General features: G+C 29.3%; 2 protein-coding genes and 1 long non-coding RNA gene across 5 annotated transcripts in view; 2 read left to right on the top strand and 1 right to left on the bottom strand.

Annotated features, from left to right (window-relative positions):
• The window catches only part of LOC125840965 (uncharacterized), a 229332-nt gene that overhangs the window by 80454 nt on the left and 128557 nt on the right, over positions 1-20321 (top strand). The window contains exon 1 of one of the 3 annotated variants that reach the window (XR_007443771.1): positions 19403-19412. The exons of the other annotated variants lie outside the window; for them this stretch is intronic. This is a non-coding gene — a long non-coding RNA (uncharacterized LOC125840965). Of the gene's footprint in view, positions 1-19402; positions 19413-20321 lie in introns of those variants that run through there. 3 annotated transcript variants of the gene reach the window in all.
• On the bottom strand, positions 2845-5556 carry LOC125840945 (transcription factor MYB54-like). Its single transcript, XM_049519929.1, has 3 exons — positions 4990-5556; positions 3901-4374; positions 2845-3233 (listed from the first exon to the last, which is right to left on the bottom strand). Exons 1-3 carry the CDS (start codon positions 5285-5287, stop codon positions 3049-3051), a joined length of 957 nt encoding a protein of 318 aa, XP_049375886.1. The 5' UTR covers positions 5288-5556; the 3' UTR covers positions 2845-3048.
• LOC125840956 (14 kDa zinc-binding protein) lies at positions 16243-19094 on the top strand. Its single transcript, XM_049519944.1, has 5 exons — positions 16243-16401; positions 16710-16767; positions 17586-17675; positions 18778-18898; positions 18983-19094. Exons 1-5 carry the CDS (start codon positions 16271-16273, stop codon positions 19048-19050), a joined length of 468 nt encoding a protein of 155 aa, XP_049375901.1. The 5' UTR covers positions 16243-16270; the 3' UTR covers positions 19051-19094.

The raw sequence follows: 20321 nt of genomic DNA, 5'->3' as shown, positions 1-20321 counted from the left end.
GGATTACAAGGCGGGGAGTCGAATCCTAACCAACAAGATGAGAGTTCAGGTAGCCAATCAATCAACTGAGCTATTAAGATTCTCCGTTGCCTACATTACTTTTCTTTCGATAAGACAGTTAAATTACTCACCAGTTTTGACAAGATTTCTGTCTCTGTGACAAGTTCTCCTCCTGAGCCATCTTCATATAAGCCATCTTTATCTTTCGTAGAAATAACGTCTACTGATCACTTTTGTTCCTATTTTTGAAAAATATTCTGCAAACATTTGTTGTTCGGTCCAATCCCACATCAGGGTGCGGCTGATGATGGTGGTGGTGCGCGGTGGTAGTTGATAATGGTGGAATTAGTCATGAAAATGAATGGAGTAGTGATAAATCACCTATCATCTTTGTAGAAATTTTAAAATAGACATGCTAATAATATTAAGATTTTATTATATATTTCAATAGTTCAGATCTATTTAGATCCATTAAGCGGTAATAAAATTATAAAAAACAAATACACTTGTATTTAGTAGAGAAGTAATTTATTCATATATTAATTTTTGTATAAGTTATATAATATTTAGTAGCTAGTTAGGAAAAATAAGTTATTTATGTTTAAAATTAATACGCATTTAAAAATTCACATCCTAAATACATGTATAAGCTATAAGCAAATCGGGAATATCTTAGGTAGGATAAAAGATGAAACTACTTGATTCTAACTGGCTATCAAATCATCTCAATGAATAAATAGACTTTTATAACCGAAATATGATTAATTAAGATTAAAACTTTCGTTAAGTGCAAACAAATGACAAGTAAACAAAGGAATCTTTCTTCCCTGTGTGTGAAGACTATCAATCCATCATGATAAAGATTAAAGACAAGACTGTCTGCAGTATTTCTGCAGATAATTAGGAATTGATTGGAGAAAATATTCTCTCAAATCTTTCAGCTTTATCTTATTCACGTGAACTTGGACCAAATGGTAAAATTATTTTCATGTGATATATATGTCACAATTTTGAGTAAAATTAATAACTAATATTTGTATTAGGTATGTTATCTATGTTGCACCGTGGACTGTAAGTTGAAGTTGTTGCTTCCATAACTTCCAAAATATTTGACTATATATTTGTATTTTCGCTTATTGCTCACACCACTATAATTAATTAGACACGATATTATCCCTCAAATCATCATTGAAAGTTTTGCGTAACGCCTATGTTAATATAATGGTGCCTTGAATTGGCCTCTGCCCTTTGCTTTGATCCTATTCAGACTTTTTATAATAATTTATGTATCGAACTGTAATATTACACTATTGCTAGTAAACTGATTATCGTACGAGCTCGTTCATATTGCCGATTTTAAGTTCGAAATAAAGAAGGATAATAGCTCTCAATAGAATTTACTCATGTTATTGATTTCATATGAGTTATGTGTTTATCTTTTATTATTTTATCCTATAGTTGATTAGGTTCACTTAATCCAATTAGAAATAGTAAAAAAAGGAGTTAATTATTTCATGCAAAATTTAAAAGCATGCCAGAAAGAAGTCATCATGAAGCACACGTGTAAAAGGTATTTGGTAATTATTAAAAGAAAACATGCAAAAATATAATAAAATTATTTTCAACAAATCACTATCACAGGCAGTCAACAAAAGTATACCAAACTCCAAACAAAAAAGTCATAAAAGATAGGCTAATAAACCCCTTTTTTCTTTATCTTTTGCCTGATATGCCAAAAACTACAATTAATACTTCAATGTCATTCAAACTAAATAGACTTCGTTTGAATTATTTTGAAAATCACACCATTTCAGCCACAATTATCACCATCGTTAATTATCATTATGTCATCCACAACCACCATCTTCAAATCAACTACAACCATCACTATCCTTATCGTTAAGCATCAAAATCAATTATGAGCACTATTAATTATTATTTATAATTATGATCACCAATCATTATTACATCCACTAATCACTATTCTGATACTCCCTCCGTCCCTTTTTAGTTGTCTACTTTAGAAATGACACACAGATTAAGGCAACAATGATTAGCACAGTGAAGTTATAATTTTAACCTTATGACAACTTTTCACTTCAAAATTACAACCACTTATTTGAATTCAAGTGAAATAAATTGGAGGGAAACAACATACACTTTTACAATTTTCAAGAAGTGTAAATAAGGATATAATAGGAAAAAATTTGTTGTCCTTTCTTGATTTGTCAAAATGGACAACTAAATAGGGACAACTAAAAAAGGAAATATGGACAAGTAAATAGGGACGGAGGGAGTACTTATCACTATTAATCAACATTATATATCACTAGCTAACATTATCATTCATCATCGCCATTAGTATCAATATTATTCCACTACTAGTTATCGATCGCTATCAATAATAATCATGGTTAATCACTATTACCAATCACTAGTTCATAAAACACAACTCACAAACCACCATCATCAATCAACACCATTCCAAATCGACCAGACAATCATTATCGTTAGGCATCACCATTATCAATTGTCATATAAATATCTGAAATAATTTATTTATATAATACTAAGTCAAACAAATTTTATACATTCAAACATTGAGAAAAACAAACCGTCTTACTTATTTTAGTATTCAGATCTTAATGCAACATCTCTAATATTCATATCTGTATTCATATTTAAACCTCTAAATCTTAATACACATCTTAATAGTACATCTAAATTCAAGTGTCATATAATCTTAATAAAACAAACTAAACCTTAAAGAATCATCTACCCTTCAAAGCCTTTTTTTTTTTCCCATTAATATAGAAGACTATACAAACCACAAAGAACTACTAGTATTTCAAGATAACTCTATTAATAGAGAATAATTAGAGGCAATATTAAGCAATCACCACCAAGTTACAAACTAATTAATCCTACTTCATCCGTTGACAAAACAAAACTCTTAATTAGCTTCTATTAATTGTTACTACAATTCCACATTATATTATGTAATAAAATAAAATAAAATACCCTCAAAATCCCACTTATATTTAATTTTCAAGTGGCTCCAACTCCAAGAAAATCAATGAAGTTCACAGTTTTTACATCTTCATCTTCTTCATAAATCTTGACAATATTGGTCATGTTGTTGGCTACTGACTCAGATGCTGAAATATCTGAATTTGTATCTGACATATTTCCATACAAGCCCATTTTCATCTCTTCTTCATCTCTTGACAACCCTATATTAAAACAAAAAATAAAATAATTAAAAAGATTTACATATATTGATGGTAATTTACTAGAAATAATAATACACTAGTTGTTACAAGCAAATGTTTCTTCAGACTTTTCAAAAATATTATTGTATTTGTGTCAAATCCTTTGGAAATGGGTCAGAGTTGATTTCTCGTATAGTCACTTAACTAATACTTACTCTATCCTATATATTAGTTGTCCACTTTCCCCTTTATGGGTAGTTTTACTTACCCCTTAAAAAGTGTTTTTTAAACTTAACAAACTTTTTTACTTTAAGAGTAAAATGAGTAAAAATCAATTAATTTTTTATTTTGTATATTGACAAGTAATTAGGTACAACTATTTATAATAAAGTAGACAATAAATATGAGACGGAAGTAGTTATTATCTTAAAAAACCATTTTTTTTCGAAGAAAATTGGAATCAAGAGAAAAAAACTAGCTCTATCGGTTGAGTGACCATAACCCTTCAAATATACCTACTTTAAAGGATATGATGTACACTCCTAACATTTTTGAAGCATTCAAACATCATAAAAATCACAGGTTTTAACTATAGTGATAATAGAAATATACATATTTTATACCGTCAGTATATATAACTTAAACTCGTTTTTAAATAAGTAAAAAAGAAGGAAGAAAAAGCTTATACCTTTGTTAGAATAAATGATTCCTTGATGCTCCACATGATGATGATTAAATCTTGTCATAAGAAAAGGATGAATAATGGCTTTAGAAGAAGATGGAGTAAGTGAAAGATCAGTGCAAGTTGAATCACTTTGAAGATCATCAACAATGTTGCTAGAAATTGTTGAATCACTTTGTATGATCATATCATCATTATTAATATTATTATTGTTATTTGGAGCAATAATTTGTTGCAAATTTGATGTTTTTCTTCTTCTATACACACTATTTTGTTCTCTATGTTTTCTTGCCATTATGACATGCCAATGATTCTTCACTGCATTGTCTGTCCTCCCTGGGAATAGCCTTGCAATCATTGACCATTTGTTGCCATACATTTTGTGTGCTGCTAATAATCTTTCCTCTTCTTCTTCTGAGAATGCTTTTCTGTTGATTCTTGGATCTAGTTGATTAAACCATCTCAATCTACAACTTTTCCCTAAAAAAGAAAAAAAGAATCGGAATTTAGACGTTGTGAGTTCTGAGTAAAAAAAAAAAAGCAAGTCATGGGATTCAGAATTTAGACGTGGTAGATTTTGAGTAGTTAAAAAGTGATTTGTAGGTTGATGACTTTCACATGTCTTGATTGATTTCATTGGATAACTGTCATCTCCTACCAGCAATAAGTACTAGATAATCTCTATCCATCAAGACTAAGATAAATGAGAAGAATTTTTGTCTCCATTGGGATTCGAACGTGGATCTCAACCACTTCATTGACTACAAAAGACGTGATATATCTTCTAACTCCTTCAAGGTTTGGTGGCTTAGCCTTTTTTTTTTACCACAAAGAAATAGAACCAACCAAGACTGAACTCTAGCCCCATTCTTGTGATTCGACTTTCTTGTGATAATAATTGCAAATGAGCAAGTGGAGGACGATAACTAACTAAAGAGGTAGCGAGACTAACCACAATTTCAGAACTCATAGTTAGATCCGCCACTATGTAAAAACATTTTAATTAAACATATTAAACAAACTTTATACTATATGAACACTTCATTGAATATATCCAACAAAAATACCCAAAAAAAATGAGTAATGAAATATTACCTGATCTTCCTTCAAGTTTTTCAGCAATGAGATTCCAATTTTGTGGACCATATTGACCAACAAGTTCTTTAAGCTTTGCATCTTCATGAGGTCTCCAATGACCTCTAGCACATAACTTTGTACCCCCATTAATATTATTATTATGATTAGTCTCCTTAATCCCAATTAAATCTACTAATCCCTCTTCTTCATCCTTAAACTTATTTTCCATTTGATGTAATATCCAAGGATTTTCTTCAACACAAGGGACTAAAAAGTTCATTTGTTGAACATAACAAGAACCAACACCACTATTCATGTGTTTAAAGACACCTTTTTTTGTAATAGTTAGAAAAATGATTTACTAAACCAAAATTAAAGATTCAAAATGGGTTTTTTTCTGCTTTGAAAAAGGAAAAATGGGTAGGCAATAGTTTTGAAAAAAGATTAAATTTTGGTCAGAAAATTAGACCAAAAAAAGAAGAAAGAGTAATTTCATTGTTGATGTTTAGAGAAGAAATGAGAGCATAAGGGAACAAAAAGAAAAAGAGTCGTAACGTTTAAAAAGGACCAAGTGACGAGAATCATGAAACAGAATCGTCTTTTCATTGAATATATAAGAAAATAAAAACAATAAAACAAAAAATATATTAAATAAATAAATAAAAATAAACTTACACGATTCTTTCATTTTTCTAGGAATCAAAATTCTCTTTTTTATTATTTTTTTAAAATTTTTTTTTTTGCTATAACCTACTCTATATTTTAGCAAATATTTACACGACTTTCAAATCAGTATTATTTTTATTACCTTCTTATTATCTTATTCTTTGATTTTATCACGTCTTTAGCTTTATTTATTATATTATTTGTGGTTGTTAATGTTTTATTCCCAATTATTTTCAATATGGATTCTTTACTATGTATTTGTTTTACATGCTTAATTTTCTATATGTATTACATTGAATATATTAGAATTGTTGTTGTTTAAACAGATGCATAATTATTTTCAGCACTTAATCATGCCTAATTAATACATATTACACTATAATAAATTACTTTTTTACTCCCTTGATTCATTTTTAGTTGTCATGTTTCGCTTTTCAAAAGTTAATTTGACTAATTTTTAAAGTTATATTAGATCACATTAAATCAATAATTCAAACTAAAAATTTAGATATTCAAAAACTATATGAAAAATATTATAAATTACAATTTTTTTGCATAATGAAAAAATACATCCTAAAGTATTATTCAAAGTTCTTATCATTTGAATCTAAAAAAAGGAAACTATGACAACTGAAAGCAATTGGAGGGAGTATAATAAGTTGAGTTTATTTATATTTAAGATAAACAATATCACCAAGATACCAATAATTTATTTATTCTTAACTAAAGATCTCAAATTCAAATATTTTCTCAATAATTGCAAAAAAAATTCAGTCATAATATTATAAAGTAAAAAAATAATAATGGCTAGACCGTTGTCTTTAACCAAAAACGTCAATCGAAAAGTTAATACAATAGTAATATAAATAAAAATTACATAAATGTAACTTTTTTTTCTTATACTATGTAATTTGTTAGTAATTATAATAATAATAATACTCTAATTTATTATACTTTCGGTTGTAACAATAATAATTAAAGTAGACAATAAAATAATAAAAATAATTTTAAAATAGTTTAAAATTAAGTGTGGTCGTGTGTGTGGGAAAATGAGAACCGCTCGTGTGGGTGGGTGGGAACTTCCATTAACACACACTGTTGCACTTGGACTTTGTGCTCTTTATTTCTTGTAACGAGTGCTACTCTCGAATTTTCATGAAAATAGAATCTATTTGTTCTTTTTTCGTTTTTGTATTTGAAATCTACTGACTCGATTAATTTATTTATAAATACTTTATACAAGATTTGTTTAAAAAGAAAATACTTTTTAAAAATTATTATATGACATTTTTTTTTGTAGTCGATTAAAAAGCGAATGACACATTTTCATATTTAGTGGCAATTTAATTTTAGAATGTTTATTTTACTTCAATGAGATGATTTATAGTTATACAAATATTTATGATTTATTTTAAATTATAAATTTTAAAAATTAAATTTTTTTTATTAAATTCTTTGATAAGTCAAACTACATTATATAAATTAAAACGGACATGATATTTATAAGGGAGTCTTCATTTGAATTCAAAAATTGCTATAGAGGATAGAGTGATTTTATCCATCTCAATCTTAAACACTACAATTATTTTTTTTTAAAAGTAGACACTATAACCTAACAAATTTAACATCGAAAGAAACTACAAAAAAAAATATTAATTATTATAGGCATCAATAGGTTTAAAAAAAATGTTAATCAAGATCCCTTTGTCGGTGTATACCGTGTCAATTTGACTCTAAAGTCCAAAATAGAGGCGGAACTTTTATTTACTATTTATAACATATCGAGTATAGTATGATAAAATTTTAATAGAATATACATAGATTTCATCCTATCCTTAGGGATCGTTTCGTTGTAAACAAATCGTTCGAAGATTAATTATCTGTTATTTCATCATATATATATTATAATTTATCTCATCATTACGATATAAATGGTATGATACGTAATCCAAAAGCTACCCTTAGGGTTCGTTTGATTGAAAGTAAGAGATGAAATATATTTTCGATCAAATACAAAATAAAATAATCGTAATATATCGGAAATATTGTAGTAAAGGACAGTTGTGGGGGTTAAAGGAGTGGGGTTGTACGTGATAAATTACGTGGGATTGGACCAAACGTGGAATGGGAAAAACCTATGGCGCAAACAACGGTTTCTTTTTCAGCCTTTTTCTATCATTCTGTTATAATATTCTTTGTAACGCTTACTTTTGTCCTAAAAAAACTTTATATTATCCATTATTATTATTATTATTATTATTATTATTTAGTTTTTCATTTGAGGTCTCATTTTTTTATTAGAGTTAGAGTACAACATATGAATATTAAGATGTAGATTAAAATTTAATAATCATAGATATTTCAGTTTACTGAATATATAATCTTATATAGAAAAAAATATATGAAGGTGATTACGATAAAAAAATATTTGTTCTATCCATTTTTAATTGTCATAGTTTTCTTTTTAGAGTCAAATGATAAGAATTTTGACTAATATTTTACGATGTATTTTTTTTTTATCATATTGATATGTAAGAAAATTGCAATTTATAGTACTTTTCATATAAATTTTTAATATCTAATTTTTTTGTTTAAAAACTCGAATTAATGTTCATTTTGAAAATTAGTCAAATTAATTTTCGAAAAGCGCAAATGACAATTAAAAGTGGACAGAAAGAATAGTAGATGGTACACCTTATGTTCATTTCACTTGTGAGTATTAGTAGTGTGGTGTACTTTAATTTCATATTATTCAATGTATATTATTATTATTTAGGTTTGGAGTTCGATTAAGTTTGTACTTGTGCTGGAATGTCCTACATTAAAGGGTAAAAGGCAATGTAATAAAGATGATTCCGTATTTAGAGAAATTAGGAAAATTCAAACTCGATACTTATAATTAAGAATGAAAAAATAGTTATCACTCTATCATAACCGTGCGTTTTTGTTTTTATGGGAAAGTGGGACGCATTTTTTGTTGTTAAAAGAGGAAAATGAAACGGTCGTCACTTTTTCGCATGACGATGTTTTCCGTTATGCACACGTGTGGTTCAATCTTGTCTTTGCACGTGTGTCAGTTTTCACTTTATTGGGCTTTTACACATCACCTTTTTTTTGACATCTTTTGGAATTAAAAAGATTTTTTTTTTCCCAAAATTTGAAAATTTTAATTTATTGGTTTTTGTGATTATTTCAAAACAATATTTTTTCAAAGAAGAACAATTCACCAATACACATTCTTTTGTTTGTTAATAATGAAGACTTGATAATTTTTCTCTAATCTATACATTTTATGTTTCAAAATTAGTGTCTTAATAAAAATTATGTTCATTAAAAAAAATCAATAAATATAGTTTATCGAACTAATTCTATTTAATAAATATTTTTAAAAAACTGAACTCTACTAAGTAAATAGATTATAGAGGTATAATTAAAAAACATACTAATTTTTCTCCTAACTTCTGAAGATGACATTTATTTTGAGACAATTTTTTTGGCTCAGGCGATACTTATTTTAGGACGAAAGTCTATCAAAATAAATTACATTTAAGGTTGTAATAATTTTACTTGATTTGTGTATTCATTATTGAATATGGGCAAAATGACAAATATACCCTCGAACTATCATAAATGGTATGCAGATACCCTCCATTATGCTTTTAGGACATTGGTGTTATGTCGTCCAAAAATTAAATCATATATATCTTTTATACTGATGGACATACACGTATCATAATATTATCCGTCGACCCGATAGATAAAATTGCACCACGTGCCCTTATGTAGTCTTCTGTTAGAGTAAAGGCTATATATACTCTAGTTTTTGAATTGCAAGGCACCAATGTCCCAAAAGTATAACAAAAGATATTTGCATACTATTTATGATAGTCAGAGATATATATATTTGTCATTTGTCCCTTGAATATATACAAGTATCGTCAATGTTTTGGTATTTTAAATATAAATGTTTGAACGAGGGTAAAAGTTCAATTTTTTTAATTAATTTAATTACACATAAAAATAATTTAATTTTAAATAAGTTGAAATCGATTATATAAAGTGTCATGCACCGACTAATATTTACTCTATTTATTAAGCTCATATGAACAAAATCTATGTACAATCTTTATATTTCTTTAAGGTAATTATTAAAAGCACAATAATTATCTTTTCTGAGTTTACCTAACACTTTATAGCCAGTATGCCACGTTTGCTTGATTCCCACTATAATAATTGTCACAATCTTTTTGTTGAAATTTCAATCATAGCTACTACACTAGTGACACAAATTCTTTATTAGTTATTGTCAAAACATAAAACTTAAATTTAGGAAATTGAAAAATGATTGATTCCCACCATAATTATTATTCATGCATGAGGTGCCTAATTCATGTTTCTTTTCCTAAAAAATGAAATAAAATTTAGAAGCTAAAACAACAAATTTAATGTAATTCCACAAATAAAGTACGTAAAATATTATAAAATATTGCTAACATTATTCTATATTTCTGATTACCATATTAAGCTTGTGTTAAAAGAGTTGTATGTTATTGTAGATCAACTTAACACAATAATGTAAAAACTTTCGAGGAGTGTTAATGTACAATTTTAATTTTTCAAACTCTGGGAAGTGGGGGACGGTCCTATGCACAAACAACATTGGGTCTTCGTTGTGATCAAAAGCGAATCATTTTTTGGTTTTTTGATCAATTCATTCGTGAATAGCAATTTAACAGAGTGAGCGAGTACTTCTATATGCTTCACATTACTCTTAATTATCGTAGAGGTTATAGTTTCGTAGCAAAAATTAACAAAAAACGTGATGAATATCCTGTTTTAATGTATGAAGATTATAATTTTATCTATTTCGCCTGTTTCATAGCGTATTATATATATTCAAATCAATTAATAGATAGTCTGATCTATTATGATAGATGGAAAGAGATAGAGAGAAAAGTTCTCCTAAGAATTGATTTGTTCCTAACTCTTTAATTTTACCCCACAAAAGATGTTTGTAATTGGGTTTGTTGAGATGTCCCTCTTGAAACAAAGGACACCAAAAGCAGTCTTTGTTGAAAAGTGATCTAAGGGAACATCAAAAAACATATACCAATGATTTATCACTTACTCTTTTTAACATATGCATTTTCTTATATGTGAATATTGACATTTTAGACTTTTTTTCTAACTTTAATCCACAAAGATACAAACTTGTCATTTTTAAATACATAACATCATATATTATATATACACTCTTAAAAAGCAAGACTATAATAGTAGTGTTAGAAACCCTTGGTTTAATGTTTTTGGTAGGGTATGCCATCTACTAAAAAGAGGAAACCCTAAATCCAGCCACACACACAAAAAAAAAATATTTCTTATTCGGTGTCTAGTATCTAATCTTGAACTTGATTAATTCAAATTCGTGTTAAAAAATTTCATTTTATGGATAAGTTAAAGTGTTCTCTATGAATGACGATTCCATTATGAGAGCTTAAACTTGTTGAGCCTCACATCAGTGCGAACAAAGATTATGTGCCTTTTATATATATGGTTTTGGATCTTCACCTCATGAACTAACTTGTAGATATGAGTTAGGCTCGATATTCATTTATTTTTAATCATGATATCAGAATCAAGATTATTTCAATTTTTTTCTAACTAGATATTGCCCCATTTTATATTATCCTTACTCCAGATTGATGTGCATGCAATCCTAAGCATATAGAGGGTGTCGAGTCCTATATCAATTGAATTGAAAATTATATACCCATGTGTATAATTTTTGATAATCCTCATCTCACGAGAATTGAATTAGACATAAGATTCATTTCTTTAGCAAAATTTGAGATTTATGATTATGAATAAAAGAATTTTTATCGTCCCACCACATACTAAGGATGATTTTTTTTTTTTTTAAAAAAAGTCTTGAGAATGGTGAGCTTGACTCAAAGGAGTGAAGACGTGTGATCTATTATTGGGACTAGTGAGTTTACTAGATAATCCTACTTGACCATTTGAATCAACTCTTTGACGTTAATTATAAGTAGTTAAGAGAATTAAAGATAGTCAAGTTGTATTTAATTACTCTAGTGTTTTCATATTTAATGAAGGAGACATTTTCAAGTAGGTACAAATATTTCTTTTATTATATAAATAATAAGAATATTAGAACTAAAAGTGCCTAACTTGATTAATCTTTTGTTTTAATTGTGTGGCCTACCATACATGGATTTTCCAAGAATGCAATGTATTTGGAGGCTCGATGTGCATCAGTCAATATTTTTGAATAAATAACTACATACTCACTTTTATTTTTGGTTGCAATTTTTTGGATTATTATATATTTTTTCAGCAATTATATGAAGTTTAAAATTATCAAAGTAAATATAATTTTATTTAGTAATGATTAAGATTGGGTTAATTTTAGATCAGAGATTAACTACATCTTCACCATGCACAAATGTGTCCAAAAATAAAAAGTTGAAACCTTGAAAAAGGCACAAAGCCAAGGTTAATTACTTAGGGAATCTTACTAAAAAAAATATTAATTAAGAATAACAAAGTTGTAATTAGTGGTTTATTTGTATAATAAAGAAATTAAAAGACAAGGACAAAATACTATGTCTATATTATATATAACTTAAAAAAAATTTATTGTAAAATTTTTCCTAACTGTTTCACCCAACATTTTACTGTTGTTCTTGGTATTGTTGCTGTGGTTATAGGAATCATCCTCTGAAAAGTGAAATATTAGAATATATTTAGTTGGACGAATAATTAATTAATTTAATTGGGGCGGGGGGCGGGGGGGGGGGGGGGGGAAGTAGTATAAATTCGAACCTAATTGCTCATTAATATTATTTATTGAAATTTTAATTATTGTCACAATCTAAATCTCGTCCTTTTCGTTTGTTGACAAAGAAACATTTTCGAGTGTGCACAAGGTTAGATTTTGTCTTAGTGTAATAGTTCATAAATTGTGGTAGATAAGTCTCGTGTGATGAGTTCAATTAAAAACACAGGTAGAGGATTTTGAACCTGAGACTCTGCGACTTCTTATTCAAAAGATCACCTACTTGATCAATTTAGTCAGAAAAAGTATGCGGAGGATTTCGAACCTAAGACTCTGCGACTTTCTATTTAAAAGATCACATGTTCAACCAATTCAGCTAGAAAAACTATGCGGAGGATTTTGAACTTAGACTCCGCGACTTCCTATTTGAAAGTTCACATGTTCAATTAATTCAGCCAGAAAAATAATGCAGAGGATATCGAACCTAAGACTCTGCGACTTCCTATTTGAAGGAACAACTGCTCAACCATTTTAGCTAGAAAAAGTATGTGGAGGATTTTGAACTTGAAACTCCGCGACTTCCTATTTGAAAGTTCACCTGTTCAACTAATTCAGCCAGGAAAAGTATGTAGAGGATATCGAACCTGAGACTCTATGACTTCCTATGCGACTTCCTATTTGAAGGATCACCTGCTCACCTAATTTAACTATGAAAGGTATGTGGAGGATTTCAAACTGAAGACTCTGCAGCTTCGTATTTGAAAGATCACCTGCTCAACTAATTCCGCCACCGCGAATCTAAATCTCTTCCTTTTTAAACAATAAACAAAGATGTCAGTTTTGATTCTTTTCTTGTTCTCATAGATACTAATCATATTTCCAAGAAATAATATTACAAATATTGAAATATACTAGAAAGAATCGTTAAACCCTAAAACGATCCAAAATTAGGTTCATGTTCTAGATAATAGCAAATGTTCCACTTCTTAAAATACCCCAAAATAATAATAATAATATGGACATCGTAGTTATCCACAAATTGGTTTACCTAATTATATCCTTCCGATGTTGTAACCTAACAAAACAAAAAATAAATAATTAAATTTTACTTACGTTTTGAACTACTCCTTTTGTCCCAAAATATCTGTCGTTTTTTTTTTTTGGAACTTCAAACTATATAAGCTTTTGATTACGTTTAAAAAGTTTCAGTTTTCATCGTATAGACATAAGAAGAATTACAACTATTTATTCCATTCAAATAATTAAATTAACTCTAAAAAAGTGATACTTAATTTGTGACGAAGGTAGTACAAACTAATTCATTATTTATGTGTCTAACAAACTATAAACCTATAATGTTTTTGGCTAATTAATTGTTTCCGCTAAAAAACATAATGGTAACCTCTTAAATCAATAGTGTCGGCTAATTATTCCACTAAAAAAACATTATACTAATGTTATTTTTAATTTAATTATATAATAAGCATGATATTAACTAATTAAGCTCTTGTTAATCAAGCTGTTGTCACTATCATGGTAGTTATTTAAATTTTGGATTATTATTCTTGATTCAAACTCCTAGATTTTGGAATAAATATATCTGTCTTTATTCTGATTTTCTTACCAATATAGTTGTTATTTGATTAGACTACTTGATAGTGACTTAATAGAATAAAAATTTGGCATTAGTGTATTGCCAAAATGATTAATTAATTTGTGGGGTTCTAAAGAATAAATGATGACTATTTTTGTCGGTGGAAAAAATAATATATTTGACAAAAATAGTTTCAATAAAAAGGGATGAGGTGTTCTTTTATAATTTACCTAATTCTTGTTTGGTTTATTATAATGTGATCGTACACAATAACACAAGGTTTCTTTTTTTGTATAGATTTTTATATTAAGGGTATATGATTCTTGTCTTGAGAGTAATGAAGTAATTGAAAATATTTGACAAACAAAGTTATATTATAATAAAAATGTTTTTTAACTGATCTATCGTGTTGTGTTATATTATATTATGTTATATTAAGGAAATGATGTTTTATAGCCATGTAGAATTAAATTGAACTTTTAAAATGACCTTTTCTATATCTCTCTTGTGTAAAAAAAAAAAATTCTCATAAAATTACTATTATATCTTCTCAATGATAGTATTATAATATAGCAATTAAAAGAATATCCAGAAATATAACAACATTATATAAAAGTTTGATCGTACATCAATCGTTAGTGTGTAAAAATTTTTACACTATCAATTCACATCTACTTATTATACCAAGTAACATGTCCTATTGTGATACAATATTGACAGTGTATATAAGATTTACATTATACAACTTATGGTGGAATTTACATGTCATTTATCGTCCTAGATTATAAATGTGAAAGTAAGATTTTTTTTACATTATCATATTATATTTACTTGTTATAATAGATAATCTATTTTCTTTTTCAAGATTACAAAATCACTATTTAAAATGTTTTTTCTAAATATCTTTTTGAATGACATGACAGTTTAACTCTCGTATATCATATATATCTTAAAACCTTAATTAAACTTTAAAATGTGGGGGACTCATGAAATGCAAGATCTAATGTATTATTTGGCCCACTAGCCCATAAAGAGAAAACAAGAATTTTTTTCAAATGGGTTTAGTCAATTAAGGAAGTTTCATCATGATATCCCAGCCCAATATTGGTAAAGCAAGTAAATCCATGAGAAAATTATTCTAAAGGATATGTAGTATATGATCGTAAATACTAGTTTAGGAGATTTATGAGTTGATGAATTTTTTGATTTTCACAACTTAGATATCCTCTCGAAGATGCATGGGATATTTTGTATGCAAACTTTAATCGTCATAATATGATGAACTTTTTTTAATTTCCACCCCATATTAATGTAGTTATATGTTATACATATGATTTCAGGAGGTGGACTCAACACACAATATAATTGAAGGTGAATACAAAATTTATAGCTTATCGATTGTGAACTTGTCATTGAATTCACAACTCATCTTAATTATCAAATTTCTAATATAAATATATGGTCCAATTAAAAATTACTAAGTTTATTCGAATTCATCGCTAATAATCTAGCTCTTGATATAATAGAAATACAAAGTTTTGTTTTTCCAAATTACTTCTACTTTTGATCAATGAGCTACTAGATTCTAAGTCCTAGTATTGTATATAATATTTACAAACATCAAACAAACTCATCAATATCCAAATATCTTCACATGTTGCAATATTCTTTTCACCTAGTATATCAACAAAATTTAAATTCAAAATCTCTAACTAAGAATAAATAACTATTTATCGATACTAATGAAGTGTTAGGCCAAATGTTTAGTTGATCAGTAAGAAAGGTTGATTTTTTATAAAATAAATAAGTTAAGTGAAATTATTCACACTAAAATCACATATTAAATTAAATTTCCATAAAAATATGTGTGTCCCCTCTACTAGTATATGTTGAAAGGTCAAAGGTATCAATTTGTGGATGAAAACATTTTCATATGTTCAATTAATCAATTTTTTTGTTGAAAAATATATTTTACGCAAAAAGAAATTCTTTAAAAATAATTCATCAAGGATGTTGAAAAATAAGTTTCTTAAGTGTTATTCGACATTGATGATAATTTTTTACACACATCATCTTCATCTACATCTACATCTGCACATACTATTTTCCAGGATAATATTTTCTTGTATTGTACAAACAAAAACTTGGTATATCTAATCATAATTATGAGAAACTTATAGTACTAATCTGTTGTCTAATATAAGTTGTTATACCCACAAAGCAATAAAGTAGTTACCAACAATATGAGTGAAGAAAACCCCAATAGGAGCAGACTCCAAATACTCACTTCACACTTCACTCATCAGAAGAAGTCAGCCATGGCTTCTGAGAAAGAAGCTGCTCTTCTTGCTGTTCCTTCAGATTCTCCTACCATGTATGCATTTCTCCTCATATTTTTCAGTTTAATGTTTAATTATCTCTGTTTTTATGTTGGGGTTTTCTTAAAAATTGATTCTTGATTTTCAGTCAGATTCTTCTACCATGTATGCATTTTTCTGTCTATCTTTCAATTTTATGTTTAATTAGCTCTGTTTTTGTAATGGGGGTTCTTAAAAATTGATTCTTGATTTTCAGTCAGATTCTCCTACTATGTATGCATTTTTCTGTCTATTTTTCAATTTTATGTGTAATTAGCTCTGTTTTTGTAATGGGGTTTCTTAAAAATTGAATCTTGATTTTCAGATTTGACAAGATCATTAACAAGGAAATCCCAGCAGATATTGTATTTGAGGATGACAAGGTATGTGTGCTTGTTATGTGTTTAATTTTTTGTCCTGTATTTGTTTGTTTTTGTGTATTTGGGTGAGATTGGTTTGGAGGAGAATGTTTTGTACTGGAATTTTTCGTTGTGTTTAAGTGTTTTGGTTTTACCTGATGTTTGATTTGCTTTGATTATCATGTTTTTTTTGGCGTTGCTATTGTTCTCTTTTTCGTTGTTTTCAGCGTGACTTCTTTGCTACTGTATTTGGTTTGTTTATTTGTTTTTTATATGTTTTACTTGAGTTGAGGGTCTATTGGAAACGCCCTTTCTACCTTCATGAGGTAGGGGTAAGGCTGTGGTTGCACCGCCCTCTGCAAACCTCAGTTGTGGGATTTTACACTGGGTATGCTGTTGTGCGTTTTGGTACCTGTATAGTAATACCCCGGAGGAGCACGTGAAGAATCTATGTATGATCTTCCAACTACTCAATTTTTACCACGAAAGAGAAGTGCTTGTTCGTAGAAAAATGGAAAATGTAGGTGTCTTGCAGAATAGAAGTAGGAGTGGACACCACTTGTTTTTTTTTGGTTAGGTTCAAAAGTAAGTGACAGATGGTTATCATACAAAAAGCGGTTCTGCGAATAAGGATAGTGTTTCGGTGGTATTTTTGAGTAGTAAGAGGTGCTCGACGAATCATGATTTGCTTTTTTAGGGCGCTGTCAGTACTTTATCCACTGCTTATGGTATGTGTATTTTGAAATCGTGCATCAATATGCCCAAGTCTTTAAGCTTTCGTGTCAGCTGATTCTTTTGATGTTTAATGAATTTCATATTTGGTTCTGTCATTTTCTTGCCAGGTTTTAGCTTTCAGAGACATAAATCCCCAAGCTCCTGTGCACATTTTGCTTATTCCCAAGGTCAGGGATGGCTTAACCGGACTTTCCAAGGTATTTTTTTTCGTACGAGCTCATAGCTGTTAAAACGTTGCACACTAGAGGCACAGCAAGTCCTGTATTTGTGCTTCAGAATATATGAGGTGTAGTGATTTTAGTGAAGTAAAAAAATGATGACACTTGAGCCCATCTTTGGTTATTTAATTTGCTTTGAGGTGTACTTTGGTTTATGTGATTGCACTTTAATAAAACGATCCTCGCTATCTCTGATCAAACAAAGTGTTAGAAATGGAATTAAAAAGAACAAAAAATTAGAAACAAGCTTTAGCTCATCACAGCACTCCATGGAGCTACTCTAGGTGTAGGGACTAGGGAGTTTTTCCATGTTTATTTGTTTGTGTGTTTTATTGTAAATCAGCTGTTTCTTTCTGTGTTCGTTCATTTTTTACTTCTTGTTTCTTGCTCTGTACAATGTACGCAGTTTTTATCATGTGTTCTCGGTGGGGGACTATACCGGGTATGTTGTATCCTTTGTCACTCATTTGCTGACTAATTTGGGGTTTTTGGTCCCAAATCATAAGATGGAGTTGAGAAGTTCTCTCTTATTAATACACAATTTGTTAGTATGTCGCTCATTTGTTGATAGCCTGCACACAAGAACCGCAATGAAGCACTGCCTTTGCTAAAGAATATACGAGTCATGAATTGGTGATGCGTTGAAGCAATTGCTTCACCAAACTTGTTGGTTTGAAGTCTAAATGTTTACTTATTTCACATACTGCTCTTTAATATGATCCTTGGTTTGCCTGATCAAATGAAGTAAATAGTAATGAAGACGAGAAAAAGGAGATACAAGATTTTAGAACTTAGCTTTAGAACCGAGCTGGTTAAGACACTCAGCATTCCGTGAAGCTACTATTTAGTGGCTTGAGGGGTTGATCTTCTTTCATTCTTTCGTCTTTCTTTTCGCTCACTAGTTTATTTTTTGAGAATAGAGAATAACATATTTTGGTTTCCTGAACGAACACTTGTCTAGAGTACGTAGAACAATGTCCTTCGTCCTTCATAACTGGGAATCTCTTGAAAGATTTGAGTACTATTGGCTCTATGCTGCTTTATAATATGGAAACCTCTCGTTTTGAGTTTCTATTTTCAGGCTGAAGAAAAGAACTGTGATGTTCTTGGTCGACTTCTCTACACAGCAAAGCTTGTAGCCAAACAGGAAGGTCTTCTAGAGAATGGATTCAGACTCGTGATCAACGATGGGCCTGATGGATGTATGTAACTTCTTTGCTCCCGTTGTTTCCAGTTATCGTAGTTCCATTTTAAATGTATATTAACTCGAAGATTGTTGTTTTCAGGCCAATCTGTTTACCATCTTCACCTTCATCTTCTCGGGGGACGACAGATGAACTGGCCACCTGGCTAAGAGGACGTCGAGACGAACTCCAGATTTCATCCTATCATATATGTGTGCTAAAAAAATCTTATAATCTATGTGTAGCATTTGAAGAATCAAGCTAGAAACTTGTGCTATACTCCTATGGACACAAATAAGACTACTCTTGACAATTATCTAATGATTTACGTCGTTCTGGCGGTATTTTTTTTAAAATCATAATGTTACGATGGACCAGACTACTTATGAATGTAACTACAATTAACGTTACTATGACCGGTATACAAAATCAGAAGTGAATTACGAGTCTGACCAATATGAGAACTCATTTCCTAACTTCCTAATTGGAGCCTTTGAATAACGTCACGGGCTCTCCATGTGTATTTTTTTTGGTTTCACATTTGTCGTTCAGTATCCATGTTGGAGCTTGATTAAATTTGAATTCGCGCCATTAGGGGAAACACTTCCTAACAAAGGCGACTCTGTAGGGGTTCAAACCCAAGATTGTTAAGGATGAAAGAAAGAGTACTTACGACTCCACCACAATACTTGTTAGTATCTACATAGGAACCCAATTAAATTTAGATTTGCATCGAAAAGTCCTACATTGGGATAAAACACTTCCTAACCAAGGCGAATCTGAGACCTATGATTAAAGATGAATAAGTACTTACGACTCGTCGATTCCACCATTGGTAGCTCCCCATATGTATTTCTTTGCTTTGAAGTAACACATTTCCATATCAAACCTTAGAAGCCAAAAACTAAATAAAATAATTTTGTGTCACGTAAATACCATATGATGCTTACACATCAAATCAAACCACTAATAAGAGGTTTTAATTAATACTATATATGAAATTGCTGCTTACTAAAGTGATTTCTAAGAAATTTCTCTAATTGATTTAGATGTTACGTGTAAGAAAACATGCAGTTTCATGTCCCCATCAAAAAAAAAAAACTCACTTTATCCTAATTGGCACACTTTTATTAGTCGGATCATAATGTGTCTATTGTACGTAATTTTACTTTATATTTATATCAGAGGTAATTTAGTTTTCGCAGCTTGAACCCGTAATTTTTTGGTTAGGCACAAAAACAACAACTTTTGCCACGACTCTCTTTCGATAGGTTTAGATTACTTAAAGGCTGCGTTAATATCTCTCATTGTGCGTGAGGTAGATTTCAAAGCTTGAACTCGCGATAATCGAGGAAACATCTTTTATCATTGCGTGCGCCAATCAAAATAAAACTATTTTTTTTTTCATATCCTACAAAACCTTTAATTTAAAAGAGGAAAA

The sequence above is a fragment of the Solanum verrucosum genome, unplaced genomic scaffold, assembly GCF_900185275.1.
Source record: "Solanum verrucosum unplaced genomic scaffold, falcon-dt-bn FXZP01000196.1, whole genome shotgun sequence".
In the NCBI taxonomy this organism is placed as follows: domain Eukaryota; kingdom Viridiplantae; phylum Streptophyta; class Magnoliopsida; order Solanales; family Solanaceae; genus Solanum; species Solanum verrucosum.
The sequence above is the reverse complement of the archived record's forward strand: the minus strand, read 5'-3'. Positions and strand labels throughout refer to the sequence as shown.

What these genes read in the sequence shown, in the direction of transcription:
- LOC125840945 (XM_049519929.1), bottom strand. Translation starts at nt 5,287, where the DNA reads ATGAATAGTGGTGTTGGTTCTTGTTATGTTCAACAAATGAACTTTTTA. An exon ending in AAAACTTGAAGGAAGATCAG is followed by an intron (nt 4,375 to 4,989) that starts GTAATATTTCAT and finishes TTTCTTTTTTAG; the next exon opens with GGAAAAGTTGTAGATTGAGA. An exon ending in AATCATTTATTCTAACAAAG is followed by an intron (nt 3,234 to 3,900) that starts GTATAAGCTTTT and finishes GTTTTAATATAG; the next exon opens with GGTTGTCAAGAGATGAAGAA.
- LOC125840956 (XM_049519944.1), top strand. Translation starts at nt 16,271, where the DNA reads ATGAGTGAAGAAAACCCCAATAGGAGCAGACTCCAAATACTCACTTCA. An exon ending in GCTTAACCGGACTTTCCAAG is followed by an intron (nt 17,676 to 18,777) that starts GTATTTTTTTTC and finishes TTCTATTTTCAG; the next exon opens with GCTGAAGAAAAGAACTGTGA. An exon ending in CAACGATGGGCCTGATGGAT is followed by an intron (nt 18,899 to 18,982) that starts GTATGTAACTTC and finishes TGTTGTTTTCAG; the next exon opens with GCCAATCTGTTTACCATCTT.